This window comes from Entelurus aequoreus, linkage group LG13, assembly GCF_033978785.1.
Source record: "Entelurus aequoreus isolate RoL-2023_Sb linkage group LG13, RoL_Eaeq_v1.1, whole genome shotgun sequence".
In the NCBI taxonomy this organism is placed as follows: Eukaryota; Metazoa; Chordata; class Actinopteri; order Syngnathiformes; family Syngnathidae; genus Entelurus; species Entelurus aequoreus.
Window position 1 is genome coordinate 16,022,308 of NC_084743.1, and position 19,342 is coordinate 16,041,649.

Below are 19,342 nucleotides of genomic sequence, written 5' to 3' on the forward strand. Positions count from 1 at the left end.
GGGCCGCAGAATGCCCAGGTCTGCTATAGTGTTATTGGAGCTGGAACTACCGTATTTTCCAGCCTATAGAGCAGTGGTCCCCAACCTTTTTGTAGCTGCGGACCGGTCAACGCTTGAAAATTTGTTTTTTTTTTCTTGATAAAGAAATACAATCATCTGTTCTTACGGACTGTATCCCTGCAGACTGTATTGATCTGTATTGATATTGTGTTTTTTATGTTGATTTAATTAAAAAAATAAAAAAACATTTTTTTTTTTAATTCTTCTGCGGCCCGTTACCAATCGGTGGGCCGCGGCCCGGTGGTTGGGGACCACTGCTATAGAGCACACTGGCATATAAGCTACACCCACTTAATTTCAGAACAAATATATATATTTTACGTATATTAGCCGCACCGGACTACAAGCCGCAGATATATGCGATGTGAAATGAGTTATTTACACAGAAATATTTTGTAAATTTTAATTTCCATACCTTAACTGTTTCCAAACAGTGTCTGTAACAAGGCAGTAAAACGGCTGATCAAACAAAACAGAAGTCATCGTCATTGACCCACTAGCTGCGGAAGCTGGCTCTCCAATCAGCTAAACAGACGCAAAAACTCCTTGGTTTATTGAGGAATTTGTGAAATTGAAACAATACAAAAATAATGTCGTTATAAGTTTATAATGCTAACACACTAACAAGGTTAGCTTCATTACATTAGGATGGCACGTACAAATATTCATGAAAACAGTCTTTCAGCTATTAAGTTTGGTTTACCATAAAGTTAAATCCTGTTTTTTTGCTTGTAGTCCAACTTTGTCCCGATAATTGCAATAACGCAACAGTGCCCAACACAGAATCCAGTTGATCTGTTGAAAATAATGACCAGATATAAAATAAGGCAAGGCGTTACCCGTCTAGAAAAGTGTTCATCAAACTCGAAACTCGTCTGTGGTAAAAATGTTGCCACATTACAGACTCCACTGTCTGCTGATGCAGGTCTATATTTCTCTGCTATGAGCAAGGGCGACTCAGAAAAGATGTCAGTTAGACGAGCACCCTCCAAAGTAAGCAGACACTCACGCACTTCACGTGTACTTCAGATAGGGAGTGATCTTCTGTGGTTCCGAACAACAGGCCTCAATTGTTTCCCACATTCAACTGATAGCCCAACATTATCTTTATGAGTCATATAAGTTCAGTTCAAGTTTATTGGTTTGACACCTGATTAAAGACGTGTCTTTAGAAAATATTACCAAGACTGGGTTAAATAGGGACAGATAATTTGATAATTGACCAATAATGAAACAAACAAAAAAAAAAAATATTTCATTTTTTTCACCTTTTGACAAGATTGTAATGCCAGATTTATTGTTCACTGTTAGGCAATTTGTCTGGATTTTCCATCTTCTTAATTTGTACACTACAAAAAAGGGCTGGCAAAACATAAGATAGAAGTCAAGTCAGACTTTATTTGTATAGTTAAAACAACTTGTGTTGACCAAAGTGCTGCACAGGGCACAATAAAAAGAATACACTGCAAAAAGTCAGTGTTCAAAAACGAAAAAAAATACAAAAAGAATGCCCAGGTCTGTAATATGGTCATCTAATTAGTTACTATGGTCATCTAATTAGTTACTATGGTAATCCAAGTCATAGCATCTCAGACCAAGCACCAAGATGTCTGGGAGGGGAGCGTTTCCAGAGCAGCCAGCCTGAAATGTGGGTGTCAGGGACAGACGCGGAAGGAGATTTTTACAACAAAGTTCTAAAGCTTAGTGATATATCAGATATATCAGATTGTATATATTGTCCTTTTTTTTTTTTTACCCTTTGCGTTCATATGCGTTTGTTGCATTTTTGTTGCGTTTTGCTTGATTGTAAAATATGTCGATGGAGACGTTCATATGTTGTCAATATTCAGTGTTTTATCGTTCATAGTTATATTGTAAATCCTACCATACCATACTAACTTTATTTATAAAGCCCTTTAAAAACAACCACAGTTGAAGAACAAAGAGCTGTACACCACAAAGAAATAGAGGCAAAGGACAGACTAAAAAATAACATTTAAAACAGATCCTAACCAATCCTACATTCATTATTTTTATGTACATTCTGGGTGTGTCATTCAGTAAAAAAAATGTAATATTCCATTCCGTTTTTTTAAAGGGCTACTGAAAGCCACTACTACCGACCACGCAGTCTGATAGTTTATATATCAATGATGAAATCTTAACATTGCAAAACATGCCAATACTGCCGGGTTAACTTTTAAAGTGCAATTTTAAATTTCCCGCTAAACTTCCGGTTGAAAACGTCTATGTATGATGACGTATGCGCGTGACGTCACGGAGTGAACGGAAGTATTCGGACCCCATTGGATCCAATACAAAAAAGCTCTGTTTTCACCACATAATTCCACAGTATTCTGGACATCTGTGTTGGTGAATCTTTTGCAATTTGTTTAATGAACAATAAAGACTGCAAAGAAGTAAGCTGTAGGTGGGATCGGTGTATTAGCGGCGGACTACAGCAACACAACCAGGAGGACTTTGAGATGGATAGCAGACGCGCTAGCCGCCGACCTCACCTTGACTTCCTCCGTCTCCGGGCCGCCGACTGCATCTACGATCGGGTGAAGTCCTTCGTCGCTCCGTCGATCGCTGGAACGCAGGTGAGCACGGGTGTTGATGAGCAGATGAGGGCTGGCTGGCGTAGGTGGATAGCTAATGTTTTAGCATAGCTCTGTCGAGGTCCCGTAGCTAAGTTAGCTTCAATGGCGTCGTTAGCAACAGCATTGTTAAGCTTCGCCAGCCTGGAAAGCATTAACCGTGTATTTACATGTCCATGGTTTAATAGTATTGTTGATCTTCTGTCTATTCTTCCAGTCAGGGGTTCATTTCTTTTGTTTCTACCTGCATTTAAGCACGATGCTATCACGTTAGCTCCATAGCTAAAGAGCTTCGCTGATGTATTGTCGTGGAGATAAAAGTCACTGTGAATGTCCATTTCGCGTTCTCGACTCTCATTTTCAAGAGGATATAGTATCCGAGGTGGTTTAAAATACAAATCCGTGATCCACAATAGAAAAAGGAGAGAGTGTGGAATCCAATGAGCCAGCTTGTATCTAAGTTACAGTCGGAGCGAAAAAAGATACGTCCTGCACTGCACTCTAGTCCTTCACTCTCACGTTCCTCATCCACAAATCTTTCATCCTCGCTCAAATTAATGGGGTAATCGTCGCGTTCTCCGTCCGAATCGCTCTCGCTGCTGGTGTAAACAATGAGGAAATGTGAGGAGCCTTTCAACCTGTGACGTCACGCTACTTCCGGTACAGGCAAGGCTTTTTTTTATCAGCGATCAAAAGTTGCGAACTTTATCGTCGATGTTCTCTACTAAATCCTTTCAGCAAAAATATGGCAATATCGCGAAATGATCAAGTATGACACATAGAATGGATCTGCTATCCCCGTTTAAATAAAAAAAATTCATTTCAGTAGGCCTTTAAGGCGGCCTGTCCATAGCGTTTTTAGCATTCAATCAGACCTTATTGTGAGGTTTTGTGTTAATGTTCCTAAAAATCAGATGTAACGGCCCCCAGACAAAATTTGGCCCCCCTGAGTCAAAATACTTAAAAGAAGGCTCCACTTACCAAAATGTGCTAGCTCGATGCTAAACGTCACTGGAAATGCCATAAATATGCTGCTGATTGGAACTAAAAACTTCCACATTTGGTAATCAAAACTATAACTATGTTTAATATCTGGAGTCAGGTATTTTACGTGCCTGCGTTCTTGTAAGGCGGTGTTACATTTTGACACGCTCTTCCCTAACTGTCCCTTGAGATTTTTGCGAGATAATTCCCCATTAGTCTCAGTTTGCAGTTTGTTTTACTTTTACTCCTGGCTTTTGGTTTCCGTCTTACCCCCGGGGACCACCGCTTTTGACACTCACTTATTTCGTCGAATTGCAGTAATTGTGATCTGCCTGTCTCTCTCTCTCAAAGACCACCACAAGCCAGGCCATCTTCCGTCTGCAGTCAGGAGTGTGCCAGCTCTTCAGAGAGACCCTCACCAAAAAGGGTTTTGTGGAGATTCAGACACCTAAAATCATATCAGGTTAGAAACACACAGTAAAGTTCCATCCATGGGAAATCTGTGACATGATTTTATTTTATTTTTTTCATTCCACCAATCAGTTGCAAACTTTTTTTTACCCACATATCTGTGAGTCACCACTTGACAGTTAGGTGTGAGTTCCTATATGAGCTGTCCGTTTTGAAACGTCTCCTGTTGAAGAGAAGCCACACTTGTCATTTATAAACCGAAGAATACTACAAAAAAAGACAGTTCCCTTACTGCAGGGGTGTCCAAAGTGCGGCCCGCAGGTCATTTTTTAACGGCCCCACAGCCTGTTTTAAAATACGATTAAAAACAATTAAAAACATAAAAAGTGGTATGAAGGACCAAACAGGTGAAATGTAACAATAAAATGTTGCAATGTTGACTCTAATAACACAAAGCTGCCATGCAGGCTGTTTCTTTCTTTAAAAAATAATGAATGAAAATCAATGTTAGTATGAATTATTGACCTATCCAAAGCTCCAATTACGTCACATTAAATATTGCACTTTGAGATATTTTTTGGGGAAAATGTTGCATATTTTGTTTGCCATATAAAAAATTGAGCTGTTTTTTTTTCGTTTTTTTTAAAGAATGGCCTAAAACGAACAAACAAAAAACATAAACAACAATAAAACTTATAATTGACACATACACTACCGTTCAAAAGTTTGGGGTCACATTGAAATGTCCTTATTTTTGAAGGAAAAGCACTGTACTTTTCAATGAAGATAACTTTAAACTAGTCTTAACTTTAAAGAAATACACTATATACATTGCTAATGTGGTAAATGACTATTCTAGCTGCAAATGTCTGGTTTTTGGTGCAATATCTACATAGGTGTATTGAGGCCCATTTCCAGCAACTATCACTCCAGTGTTCTAATGGTACAATGTGTTTGCTCATTGGCTCAGAAGGCTAATTGATGATTAGAAAACCCTTGTGCAATCATGTTCACACATCTGAAAACAGTTTAGCTTGTTAAAGAAGCTACAAAACTGACCTTCCTTTGAGCAGATTGAGTTTCTGGAGCATCACATTTGTGGGGTCAATTAAACGCTCAAAATGTCCAGAAAAAGAGAACTTTCATCTGAAACTCGACAGTCTATCCTTGTTCTTAGAAATGAAGGCTATTCCACAAAATTGTTTGGGTGACCCCAAACTTTTGAACGGTAGTGTAGATCTGAAGTTGATCTCGAGATTATTGTGTTAAAAGTAAACAGTAAAAAAAAATGTATAATTTATTTTTTAACACTTTAATGAGTAGGACCCTTTTGGTTCCCCAATAATTTTTGTGTGATTTGTTTTTAAGTGTCATCGCTCAAAAAATAATAATGAATTAAAATCAATGGTGTTATGAGTTATTGACCTTTTTAAGGCTCCAATTATTATATACTCTAAAATATTCCACTTAAAAATTTTATTGTGTGAAAATATTGTATATTTTGGGTTTTTTCCATAAAAAAACAGGGTTTTCTTTGACAAAAAGAGCATACGACTTAAATCTTTAAAAACGTTACATTGACAGATAGACCTAATGTTGATCTAGGGATTTAAAACTTGAATAATAATAAAAATAATACTGAATAATGACACATTTTTAATATTTTTTTTTACCAAAACCCTTTGGGGTCCCTGGGATCAAGCCTGAGTGGAGGCCTAAATGTATATTTTTTATACATATATTGTATTGGTTTTTAAAATAAAAAAATATCAACATGGCCCCTGCTTGCTTTGATTTTTCAGTGTGCGGCCCTCAGTGGAAAAAGTTTGGACACCCCTGACTTACTGCAATCAGGAGAGTCGCAGTATCGTTACTTTTGGTCCTCAATCAGCAGGAATCAAGTTCAGTGTGTGCTAATTTCACATCTGTCTCTTTGTAGTTTACATTCGGAGAGACATTCAGTATGTCTTGCTGTAAGACGGGTCACCAACCTTTTTGAAACCAAGAGCTACTTCTTGGGTGCTGATTAATGCGAAGGGCTACCAGTTTGATACACACTTAAATAAATTGCCAGAAATAGCCAATTTGCTCAATTTACCTTTAACTCTATGTTATTATTAATAATTAATGATATTTACACTTAATTGAACGGTTTAAAAGAGGAGAAAACACGAAAAAAAAAGACAATTAAATTTTGGAACATAGTTTATCTTCAATTTCGACACTTTAAAATTCAAAATTCAACCGAAAAAAAGAAGAGAAAAACTAGCTAATTCGAATCTTTCTGAAACAATTTAAAAAATAATTTATGGAACATCATTAGTAATTTTTCCTGATTAAGATTCATTTTAGAATTTTGATGACATGTTTTAAATAGGTTAAAATCCAATCTACACTTTGTTAGAATATATAACAAATTGGACCAAGCTATATTTCTAACAAAGACAAATCATTATTTCTTCTAGATTTTCCAGAACAAAAATTTTAAAAGAAATTCAAAAGACTTTGAAATAAGATTTAAATTTGATTCTACAGATTTTCGAGAATAATTTTTTTGAATTTTAATCATAATAAGTTTGAAGAAATATTTCACAAATATTCTTCGTCGAAAAAACAGAAGCTAAAATGAAGAATTAAATTAAAATGTATTTATTATTCTTTACAATAAAAATAAAAAAAATTTACTTGAACATTGATTTAAATTGTCAGGAAAGAAAAGGAAGGAATTTAAAAGGTAAAAAGGTATATGTGTTTAAAAATCCTAAAATCATTTTTAATGTTGTATTTTTTTCTCTAAAATTGTCTTTCTGAAAGTTATAAGAAGCAAAGTAAAAAAAATAAATGAATTTATTTAAACAAGTGAAGACCAAGTCTTTAAAATATTTTCTTGGATTCTCAAATTCTATTTGAGTTTTGTCTCTCTTAGAATTAAAAATGTCGGGCAAAGCGAGACCAGCTTGCTAGTAAATAAATAACATTTAAAAAATAGATGCAGCTCACTGGTAAGTGCTGCTATTTGAGCTATTTTTAGAACAGGCCAGCGGGCTACTCATCTGGTCCTTACGGGCTACCTGGTGCCCGCGGGCACCGCGTTGGTGACCCCTGCTGGAAGAAGATTAACAGTAGCAATTTAAAATTTATATTATATTTCTGCTGGCTTTAGTTTACATGGCTGTGCTGTATCCGCGTACACTGAGAGTCGGGCTGGACAATTATATTAAAAATGATAATCACGATTATTTTGATTGATCCTAAAATCACGATTATTCATTCATTTGAAAACATGAATATTTGATACATCACCAAAACCATATAATTTAATATAAGTACTGTATTTTCCGGACTATAAGGCGCACTGAAGATCTTTTTTTTCTCTCAAAACTCGACAGTGCGTATAACCCAGTGCGCCTAATGTACGGACTAATTCGGGTTTTGCTTACCGACCTCGAAGCAATTTTATTTGGTACATGGTGTAATAAGTGTGACCAGTCGATGGCAGTCAAACATAAGAGATAAGTGTAGACTGCACTATGATGGCAATATGACTCAAGTAAACAACACCAACATTTTATATGTTCCATTGAAAATATAGAACATTACACACGGCGCTCAAAAATCTATCAATATGTTTTAGTACGACTTTGGTAAGCTATGAAGCCGCACCGCTTGATGGATTGTACTGTGCTTCAACATAGGAGTATTATTATGGTGCGTGTATAAGGTAAGACATATTATCTGGCGGGTTTTTTCGCAATATTATGCAAAAGCAACTTTTCTTACCTTCTGGTACCTGCTGATCTGTATTTAGGATCTGCATAAATCCTGAAAAATTGCGCGCGTACGCTTTTGTAGTCCGTGCCGACACCGTAGTCCAGTGGTCCCCAACCTTTTTGTAGCTGCGGATCGGTCAACACTTGAAAATTTGTCCCACGGACCAGGGGGGGGGGAATGAAATTTAAAAAAAATAAAAATAAATACTTTTTTTTTTTTTTTTTTTTCATAAAGAAATACAATCATGTGTGCTTACGGACTGTATCCCTGCAGACTGTATTGATCTATATTGATATATTATGTATATATTGTGTTTTTTATGTTGATTTAATTAAAATAAATAAATAAATAAAATAAAAAATAATTATTATTTTTTTTATTTCTTGTGCGGCCCGGTACCAATTGGGCTGCGGCCCGGTGGTTGGGGACCACTGCCGTAGTCGATAAGCTTCTTCGTTTTCTCTATCTTCTTGTTATGGGACATTCATCCTCTGCTGTTGCCATTTCTAATATAAAGTAGTGTAAAGTTCTTACTTATATCTGTCAGTAAACTCGCCATGGAAGCGCTAAAACATACCGGTGTAGTGAGTGTACATTATTCACCCAAGGAACTTCAGTTATTAGAGAGTTCTGGTCAGACGGTTTTTCACGGGACACATTTCCGGTGTTGTTGTTGTTTCCGGATGAGAAGATGCTGCTCCGTTATTGATTGAAGTAAAGTCTGAATGTCATTAAAACAGTTAGCTCCATTTTTTGACACTTCCTCCACTCCCGTCCTTGCACGCTACACCGCTACAACAAAGATGACGGGGAGAAGACGCCGTCGAAGGTGAGCCACGTAAATAAGACCGCCCACAAAACTGTGCAACTGTCAGAAAGCGGCTTGAAGATGATCTGTAAAACATCATCTATGCAACATTTTGACCAAAGAACCACCATTACATGTTATGTAGACCACAAGGAAGTGTTTTACAATTAGAAAAAAAAAAAAAAAATATGACTCCTTTAATGCTACTTATAATCCGGTGCGCCTTATATATGAAAACGGATCAAAAATAGACCATTTATCTGCAGTGCGCTTTATAATCTGGTGCGCCCTATGGTCCGGAAAATACGGTATGTTGTTTGTAGCCCGCAGCTAGCTTGAGCAACGCTAACAGCCTACTAAATGCTACGTGTGAAACGAAACAACACAAGCTTTGATTCAAACGTGCCAGTCTGAAAATGCCGGGTGATGGCGTTAAAAGTGATGTTTGCTCGTCTCTTTGTTAGCTCACTATGATCCCAGTTCCCTGGCTTTGCTTTCATGCTAGAAATTAGGGAAATATACCTTTTATCAAATACATTTTTACCCCCTGAAGCGATCATGCGAAGGATTGTGGCAGTTAACGGTGCCGCTCGCGTCATGTTTTGAACTTTTTCATGAAAATAACACAAGTTGAGGACAGTCAGCCGTGTAAACAGGCTATTCAGACGCCCATAAACCCCACAATGCTTTCATTTACTACGTCACCCAGCATGACCCTACAGCAGACCTGGCAAATTAAGGCCCGGGGGCCGCATGCGACCCCTTAAGCTTTTCAATCTGGCGAGATTTTTACAAGAAAGTTGTAAACCCACCTTTTTAGCACAGCTTGTATCTAATTTCTCTGCCTGCTTGTTTTTGAATGCACTGCTTGCCTATCTGTTTTATCCAGTGCTTTCATGTTTTCTTGTATTTTGTCTACGTTTTTGTTTTATCTAATGTTGATCATGTTTTTAAATGATAAATAAATTAAGTTATTTCTATTTTAATTTTCTATTATATATATTATATTATATATTATATATATTTATATATTTTTTAATTTTCTATTATATAATCTATTTTTTATTTTATTTTTTATTTTTTTTACTTTGTAGCACTTTGAGATTTCAACAAATGTAAAATGCGTTACACATTATTATTATTATTATTAATAATTTCCAAAGCTTAGTGATGTATCAGATTGTAGGTGGGGTTTTTTCACCCTTCGTGTTCATATTTGCCTGAGTTTCTTGCATTTTTGTTGTGTTTTGTTTGATTGTAAAATATGTCGATCGAGAGGGGGTGTGACGTTCATATTTTGTCAATATTCAGTGTTTTATCGTTCATAGGTTGAGTTGAGTTTGAGTTTATTTGGAACATGCAAGGATACAACATGATACATCCCAATTTCCCCTTTCTCTTTTCAACATGTTCAAAAAGGAGTAGGAAGAAGCAGAGCTTATTTAATCCTACCCCTTTTATTTTCCGTAACAGTTGCTAAAACTTTTGTACACTTCCTGTTCTCAATTTATTCACAATATACTCCACAAGTAATCACAATAAAAATAAATAAATAATACTCGGTGAAGTAAGTTACATTTCATATGGTGAGATGAGTAAGACTATTTTGAAAATGAACGGATGGATGAAATATGTGACCGGGCCAGTCTGTGGAACGCTCTCCCTGACCACCTGAGGGCACCACAGACTGTGGATGCTTTTAAAAAAGGATTAAAAACCTTTTTTTTTTTTTTAGATATATGCATACTAGTTTTAGCTATTTGGCTGTTCTAGTTTTTATTTTAATTTATTTTTTATTATATTTTTATTTAAATTTTTTTTTAATACACTGTAGCACTTTGAGGTTGTTTACTCAATGTAAAGTGCTTTTTACAAATAAAATCTATTATTATTATTATATATTCAGAATGTTTATCATGGTTCTTCTTCTTTGTACTTTGTAAACACTTTAAGTTTGAAGAGTTTCTTGAAGTGGATCATATTAGTGCATTGTTTGATTGCTTTGCTTAATCCATTCCATCGTTTAATTCCACATACTGAAGGTCTTAAGTGTTGTACGTGCATACAAATGTTTTAAATGACATTTTTCTCTAAGATTATATCTCCTCTTTTTTTGAGAGGAATTGTTGTATATTCTTAGGTAGCAGGTTCTAGTTTGCTTTGTGTATAATTTTAGCTGTTTAGGTAATAATGTAAATCCCACATTCTTTATTTTCATGTACATTCTGGGTGTCTCTTTCAGTAAAAAAAAATAAAATTCCATTCCGTTTTTTAAGGCGGTCTGTCATAACGTTTTTTAGCATTCAATCAGACATTATTGTGAGGTTTTGTATTAGTGTTCCTAAAAATAAGGCACATTTTTTCTCTAAATTTGGCCCCGGAGTCAAAATAATTGCCCAGGCCTGCCCGACAGGTTACAAATGTAAAGTTGAGCTATTATCGTTCAAATATCCAATATTCCCTTCACTTTTCACATTCCACACACTACTACTACTGTCATTTCCCGCGCTCACTTGACTAGAATAGCGTGCAAGACTTTCACTTCTTTATTTCTTCGAGAGCCAACGAAAGTGACTGCGCTTGGCGCCTCAAAATTCAAAACTGGCGCTTTTTTAATTTATTTACGCAACAACCGAAGCCGCAGAGTGTACTTGTTGCAAAAAAACCACATCCTCCTGTTTTCTGCAACACCCAGGACACGACGGTTTGACAGCATAAACCTCACGTTAGTGTTACGTAAGCCGGGCTTGTCTTGTCACATTTGTCTATTTGACTTGTAAATTCACAGAAATTCATCCCTGACTAGGGCTTGGTGATATGGCCTTTTATTATTATCTCCATATTTTTAGGCCATGTCACGATACACGATATATACCTGGATATTTTACCTTAGCCTTGAATGAACACTTGATGCATAGAATCACAGCAGTATGATGATTCTATGTGTTTACAATAAAACATTCTTCTTCATACTGCATTAATATATGCAGAGAGGGAAACCACAACTAAGTCAATTTACCAAAACTGTATTTATTAAACCGTTATTAAGCAGTTAAACAAAGTGCACTTTTGTGCATGATGTCACTAAGATGACATATCAAAATAACACTAAATTAAAGTGCAGTTTTTGTACAGAACACCACTACAATAGTTTAAAGCAAATAAAGTGCACTTTTGTGCATGATGTCACTAAGATGACATTTCAAAACAACACTAAATTAAAGTGCACTTTTTGTACAGAACGCCACTACAATAGTTTAAAACAAATAAAGTGCACTTTTGTGCATGATGTCACTGAGATGACATATCAAAACACTTAATTAAAGTGCACTTTTTGTACAGAACGCCACTACAATAGTTTAAAACAAATAAAGTGCACTTTTGTGCATGTCACCAAGATGACATATCAAAACACTAAATTCAAGTGCACTTTTTGTACAGAACGCCACTACAATAGTTTAAAACAAATAACGTGCACATTCGTGCATGATGTCACTAAGATGACATTTCAAAACAACACTAAATTAAAGTGTACTTTTTGTACAGAACGCCACTACAATAGTTTAAAGCCAATAAAGTGCACTTTTGTGCATGATGTCACTAAGATGACATATCAAAACAACACTAAATTAAAGTGTACTTTTTGTACAGAACGCCACTACATTGGTTTAAAACAAATAAAGTGCACTTTTGTGCATGATGTCACTAAGATGACATATCAAGGCACTAAATTAAAGTGCACTTTTTTTACAGAACGCCACTACAATAGTTAAAAGCAAATAAAGTGCACTTTTGTGCATGATGTCACTAAGATGACATATCAAAACACTAAATTAAAGTGCACTTTTTGTACAGAACGCCACTACAATAGTTTAAAACAAATAAAGTGCACTTTTGTGCATGATGTCACTAAGATGACATATCAAAACAACACTGAATTAAAGTGCACTTTTTGTACAGAACGCCACTACAATAGTTTAAAACAAATAAAGTGCACTTTTGTGCATGATGTCACTAAGATGACATATCAAAATAACACTAAATTAAAGTGCACTTTTTGTACCGAACGCCACTACAATAGTTTAAAACAAATAGTGCACTTTTGTGCATGATGTCACTAAGATGACATATCAAAACACTAAATTAAAGTGCACTTTTTGTACAGAACGCCACTACAATAGTTTAAAGCAAATAAAGTGCACTTTTGTGCATGATGTCACTAAGATGACATATCAAAACAACACTAAATTAAAGTGCACTTTTTGTACCGAACGCCACTACAATAGTTTAAAACAAATAAAGTGCACTTTTGTGCATGATGTCACTAAGATGACATATCAAAGCACTAAATTAAAGTGCACTTTTTGTACAGAATGCCACTAGAATAGTTTAAAACAAATAAAGTGCACTTTTGTGCATGATGTCACTAAGATGACATATCAAAACAACACTAAATTAAAGTGCACTTTTTGTACCGAACGCCACTGCAATAGTTTAAAACAAATAAAGTGCACTTTTGTGCATGATGTCACTAAGATGACATTTCAAAACAACACTAAATTAAAGTGCACTTTTTGTAAAGAACGCCACTACAATAGTTTAAAGCAAATAAAGTGCACTTTTGTGCATGATGTCACTAAGATGACATATCAAAACAACACTAAATTAAAGTGCACTTTTTGTACCGAATGCCACTGCAATAGTTTAAAACAAATAAAGTGCACTTTTGTGCATGATGTCACACAAGATATTTCAATAAGTGTCAAATAAAAATGAGCTGCATAATAGGACATCAAATAGTGTAGAGAGACAAACCCGCGATATATCGCAGAGCCCAGCCCTATCCCTGACTAACATGTTGTCTCTGTCCAACTCTAGCTGCCAGCGAAGGCGGAGCCAACGTCTTCACCGTGTCTTACTTCAAGACCAGTGCCTACCTGGCCCAGTCCCCCCAGCTGTACAAGCAGATGTGCATCTGTGCTGACTTCGACAAGGTCTTCTGTGTGGGTCCAGGTAAAAAAAAAAGAAGCATCAGTTACACAACAGCATATAGCAATGCTATTCAAACGGCCAAATCAGGCCCAGCAATGGCAACATATTGGCCCTCCAGTTCAGTAAAAAAAACTGGGAGACAACATTTTTTGCAGCAAATTCTTAAAAAACACTTATAAACTTCTGCCACATTACTCAGAATTACCAGGAATTTTCCCCATTCAAAATGAATGGGAAATATACACACTTGTACACACACCGCATTTCTCAATGGATTTGAATGGCTCCAAAGACGAACTTGCTAGCATGCTAACATTAGCATGCTACCTTTTTCAGCTAATTTTGCACTCGTTTTGCTTACTCCGCAGCCATACACCTTATAGTTAGAGATGTCCGATAATATCGGCCTGCCGATATATGCGTTAAAATGTAATATCGGAAATTATCGGTATCGTTTTTTTTATTATCGGTATCGTTTTTTTTTTTTTTGTTTTGTTTTTTTTAATTAAATCAACATAAAAAACACAAGATACACTTACAATTAGTGCACCAACCCAAAAACCTCCCTCCCCCATTTACACTCATTCACACAAAAGGGTTGTTTCTTTCTGTTATTAATATTCTGGTCCCTACATTATATATCAATATATATCAATACAGTCTGCAAGGGATACAGTCCATAAGCACACATGATTGTGTGTGCTGCTGCTCCACTAATAGTACTAACCTTTAACAGTTAATTTTACTCATTTTCATTCATTACTAGTTTCTATGTATCTGTTTTTATATTGTTGTACTTTCTTTTTTATTCAAGAAAATGTTTTTAATTTATTTATCTTATTTTACTAATTTTGTTAAAAAGTACCCATACCTGGTTGTCCAAATTAGGCATAATAATGTGTTGATTCCACGACTGCATATATCGGTTGATATCGGTATCGGTTGATATCGGTATCGGTAATTAAAGAGTTGGACAATATCGGCAAAAAGCCATTATCGGACATCCCTACTTATAGTCATATAACATATCGCTAACACTTAGCACGCTAGCATGGTAACGTTAGCTTGCTAACTGTTTTAGCTCATTTTGCAACCGATTACACCAGAGACGTAGAACTTAGTATGTGACACATGCTAACTCTTTCAGCTCATTTTGCAACCATTTACCCCAGAGTCGTACAATTTCGTACAAATTGTTAAAAACACTAGAATGCTTCTGCCGCCTTACTCAGAATTACCAGGAATTTTTCCCCAATTCAAAATGAATGGGAAACATACACATTTCTCCATACACCGCATTTCTCAATGGATTTGAATGGTTCCATTGGCTGTTGTTACTCAAGTGCTAGCATGCTACTGTTCGCATGCTAAACTGCTAACATTAGTATGCTAACTTTTTCAGCTGATTTTGCACTCTTTTTGCTTACTCCGCAGCCATACACCTTATAGTCATATAACATATCGCTAACAGTTAGCACGCTCGCATGGTAACGTTAGCTTGCTAACTGTTTTAGCTCATTTTGCAACCGATTACACCATAGACATAGAACTTGGTATGTGACACACGCTAACTTTTTTAGCTCATTTTGCAACCGTTCACCCCACAGTCATATAACTTCGTATGTGACGCATGCTAACAGTTATGCTAATATTAACATGCGATCTTTATTTTTAGCAAATTTTGCATCTGTTTACCCCAGAGTCATACAATTTCAGACAAATTCTTAAAAACACCAGTTGTAATGACTAAATAACATAGTGACTGAAACAGACTAGGTAATGTGTAAATAATGTCAATAACTCGAACCATCTGCGGCTGTGAAGTGAACACAGGTAAGATTGTAAATACTGTATAGAGTAGGCTAACCCATGTGGTTCCTGTGGATGCGAACACAAGTTGTGATTACTGTAGTGACTAAATAACATAGTGACTGAAACAGACAAAGTAATGTGTAAATAATGTCAATAACTCCATGAACCATCTGTGGCTATGAAGTGAACACTAGTAAGGTTGTAAATACTGCATAGAGTAGGCTAACCCATGTGGTTCCTGTGGATGTGAACACAAGTTGTGATTACTGTAGTGACTAAATAACATAGTGACTGAAACAGACAAAGTAATGTGTAAATAATGTCAATAACTCCATGAACCATCTGTGGCTATGAAGTGAACACTAGTAAGGTTGTAAATACTGTATAGAGTAGGCTAACCCATGTGGTTCCTGTGGATGCGAACACAAGTTGTGATTACTGTAGTGACTAAATAACATAGTGACTGAAACAGACTAAGTAATGTGTAAATAATGTCAATAACTCCATGAACCATCTGTGGCTGTGAAGTGAACACTAGTAAGATTGTAAATACTGTATAGAGTAGGCTAACCCATGTGGTTCCTGTGGATGTGAACACAAGTTGTGATTACTGTAGTGACTAAAAAACAGTGATTGAAACAGACAAAGTCATGTGTAAATGTCAATAACTTGATGAACCATCTGTGGCTGTGAAGTGAACACCAGTAAGGTTGTAAATACTGTATAGAGTAGGCTAACCCATGTGGTTCCTGTGGATGTGAACACAAGTTGCGATTACTGTAGTTACTAAATAACATAGTGACTGAAACGGACAAAGTAATGTGTAAATAATGTCAATAACTCGATTGACCATCTGCGGCTGTGAAGTGAACACCAGTAAGGTTGTAAATACTGTATAGAGTAGGCTAACCCATGTGGTTCCTGTGGATGTGAACACAAGTTGTGATTACTGTAGTGACTAAATAACATAGTGACTGAAACAGACAAAGTAATGTGTAAATAATGTCAATAACTAGATGATGTGGCTGTGAAGTGAACACTAGTAATGTTGTAAATACTGCATAGAGTAGGCTAACCCATGTGGTTCCTGTGGATGTGAACACAAGTTGCGATTACTGTAGTTACTAAATAACATAGTGACTGAAACGGACAAAGTAATGTGTAAATAATGTCAATAACTCGATTGACCATCTGCGGCTGTGAAGTGAACACCAGTAAGGTTGTAAATACTGTATAGAGTAGGCTAACCCATGTGGTTCCTGTGGATGCGAACACAAGTTGTGAATACTGTAGTGACTAAATAACATAGTGACTGAAACAGACAAAGTAATGTGTAAATAATGTCAATAACTCCATGAACCATCTGTGGCTGTGAAGTGATTACCAGTAAGGTTGTAAATACTGTATAGAGTAGGCTAACCCATGTGGTTCCTGTGGATGTGAACACAAGTTGTGATTACTGTAGTTACTAAATAACATAGTGACTGAAACAGACAAAGTAATGTGTAAATAATGTCAATAACTTCATGAACCATCTGTGGCTGTGAAGTGAACACCAGTAAGATTGTAAATACTGTATAGAGTAGGCTAACCCATGTGGTTCCTGTGGATGTGAACACAAGTTGCTATTACTGTAGTTACTAAATAACATAGTGACTGAAACAGACAAAGTAATGTGTAAATGTCAATAACTCGATGAACCATCTGTGGCTGTGAAGTGAACACTAGTAAGATTGTAAATACTGTATAGAGTAGGCTAACCCATGTGGTTCCTGTGGATGCGAACACAAGTTGTGATTACTGTAGTGACTAAATAACATAGTGACTGAAACAGACAAAGTAATGTGTAAATAATGTCAATAACTCGATTGACCATTTGCGGCTATGAAGTGAACACTAGTAAGGTTGTAAATACTGCATAGAGTAGGCTAACCCATGTGGTTCCTGTGGATGTGAACACAAGTTGTGATTACTGTAGTGACTAAATAACATAGTGACTGAAACGGACAAAGTAATGTGTAAATAATGTCAATAACTCGATTGACCATCTGCGGCTGTGAAGTGAACACCAGTAAGGTTGTAAATACTGTATAGAGTAGGCTAACCCATGTGGTTCCTGTGGATGTGAACACAAGTTGTGATTACTGTAGTGACTAAATAACATAGTGACTGAAACAGACAAAGTAATGTGTAAATAATGTCAATAACTAGATGATGTGGCTGTGAAGTGAACACTAGTAATGTTGTAAATACTGCATAGAGTAGGCTAACCCATGTGGTTCCTGTGGATGCGAACACAAGTTGTGAATACTGTAGTGACTAAATAACATAGTGACTGAAACAGACAAAGTAATGTGTAAATAATGTCAATAACTCCATGAACCATCTGTGGCTGTGAAGTGAACACCAGTAAGGTTGTAAATACTGTATAGAGTAGGCTAACCCATGTGGTTCCTGTGGATGTGAACACAAGTTGTGATTACTGTAGTTACTAAATAACATAGTGACTGAAACAGACAAAGTAATGTGTAAATAATGTCAATAACTCCATGAACCATCTGTGGCTGTGAAGTGAACACCAGTAAGGTTGTAAATACTGTATAGAGTAGGCTAACCCATGTGGTTCCTGTGGATGTGAACACAAGTTGTGATTACTGTAGTTACTAAATAACATAGTGACTGAAACAGACAAAGTAATGTGTAAATAATGTCAATAACTTCATGAACCATCTGTGGCTGTGAAGTGAACACCAGTAAGATTGTAAATACTGTATAGAGTAGGCTAACCCATGTGGTTCCTGTGGATGTGAACACAAGTTGTGATTACTGTAGTGACTAAAAAACAGTGACTGAAACAGACAAAGTCATGTGTAAATGTCAATAACTTGATGAACCATCTGTGGCTGTGAAGTGAACACTAGTAAGGTTGTAAATACTGTATAGAGTAGGCTAACCCATGTGGTTCCTGTGGATGTGAACACAAGTTGTGATTACTGTAGTGACTAAATAACATAGTGACTGAAACAGACAAAGTAATGTGTAAATAATGTCAATAACTAGATGATGTGGCTGTGAAGTGAACACTAGTAATGTTGTAAATACTGCATAGAGTAGGCTAACCCATGTGGTTCCTGTGGATGCGAACACAAGTTGTGAATACTGTAGTGACTAAATAACATAGTGACTGAAACAGACAAAGTAATGTGTAAATAATGTCAATAACTCCATGAACCATCTGTGGCTGTGAAGTGAACACCAGTAAGGTTGTAAATACTGTATAGAGTAGGCTAACCCATGTGGTTCCTGTGGATGTGAACACAAGTTGTGATTACTGTAGTTACTAAATAACATAGTGACTGAAACAGACAAAGTAATGTGTAAATAATGTCAACTTCATGAACCATCTGTGGCTGTGAAGTGAACACCAGTAAGATTGTAAATACTGTATAGAGTAGGCTAACCCATGTGGTTCCTGTGGATGTGAACACAAGTTGTGATTACTGTAGTGACTAAAAAACAGTGACTGAAACAGACAAAGTCATGTGTAAATGTCAATAACTTGATGAACCATCTGCGGCTGTGAAGTGAACACTAGTAAGGTTGTAAATACTGTATAGAGTAGGCTAACCCATGTGGTTCCTGTGGATGCGAACACAAGTTGTGATTACTGTAGTGACTAAATAACATAGTGACTGAAACAGACAAAGTAATGTGTAAATAATGTCAATAACTCCATGAACCATCTGTGGCTATGAAGTGAACACTAGTAAGGTTGTAAATACTGCATAGAGTAGGCTAACCCATGTGGTTCCTGTGGATGTGAACACAAGTTGTGATTACTGTAGTGACTAAATAACATAGTGACTGAAACAGACAAAGTAATGTGTAAATAATGTCAATAACT

At 36.2% G+C, this 19,342-nt stretch overlaps 1 protein-coding gene across 1 annotated transcript in view; it reads left to right on the plus strand.

The window, feature by feature from the left end:
• dars1 (aspartyl-tRNA synthetase 1) overlaps positions 1–19,342 on the plus strand; it is a 111,298-nt gene that overhangs the window by 71,295 nt on the left and 20,661 nt on the right. Inside the window, exons 10-11 of the mRNA XM_062068485.1 lie at positions 3,996–4,107; positions 13,513–13,647. Of these exons, the coding sequence (XP_061924469.1) occupies positions 3,996–4,107; positions 13,513–13,647 (247 nt within the window). The remainder of the gene's footprint in view (positions 1–3,995; positions 4,108–13,512; positions 13,648–19,342) is intronic.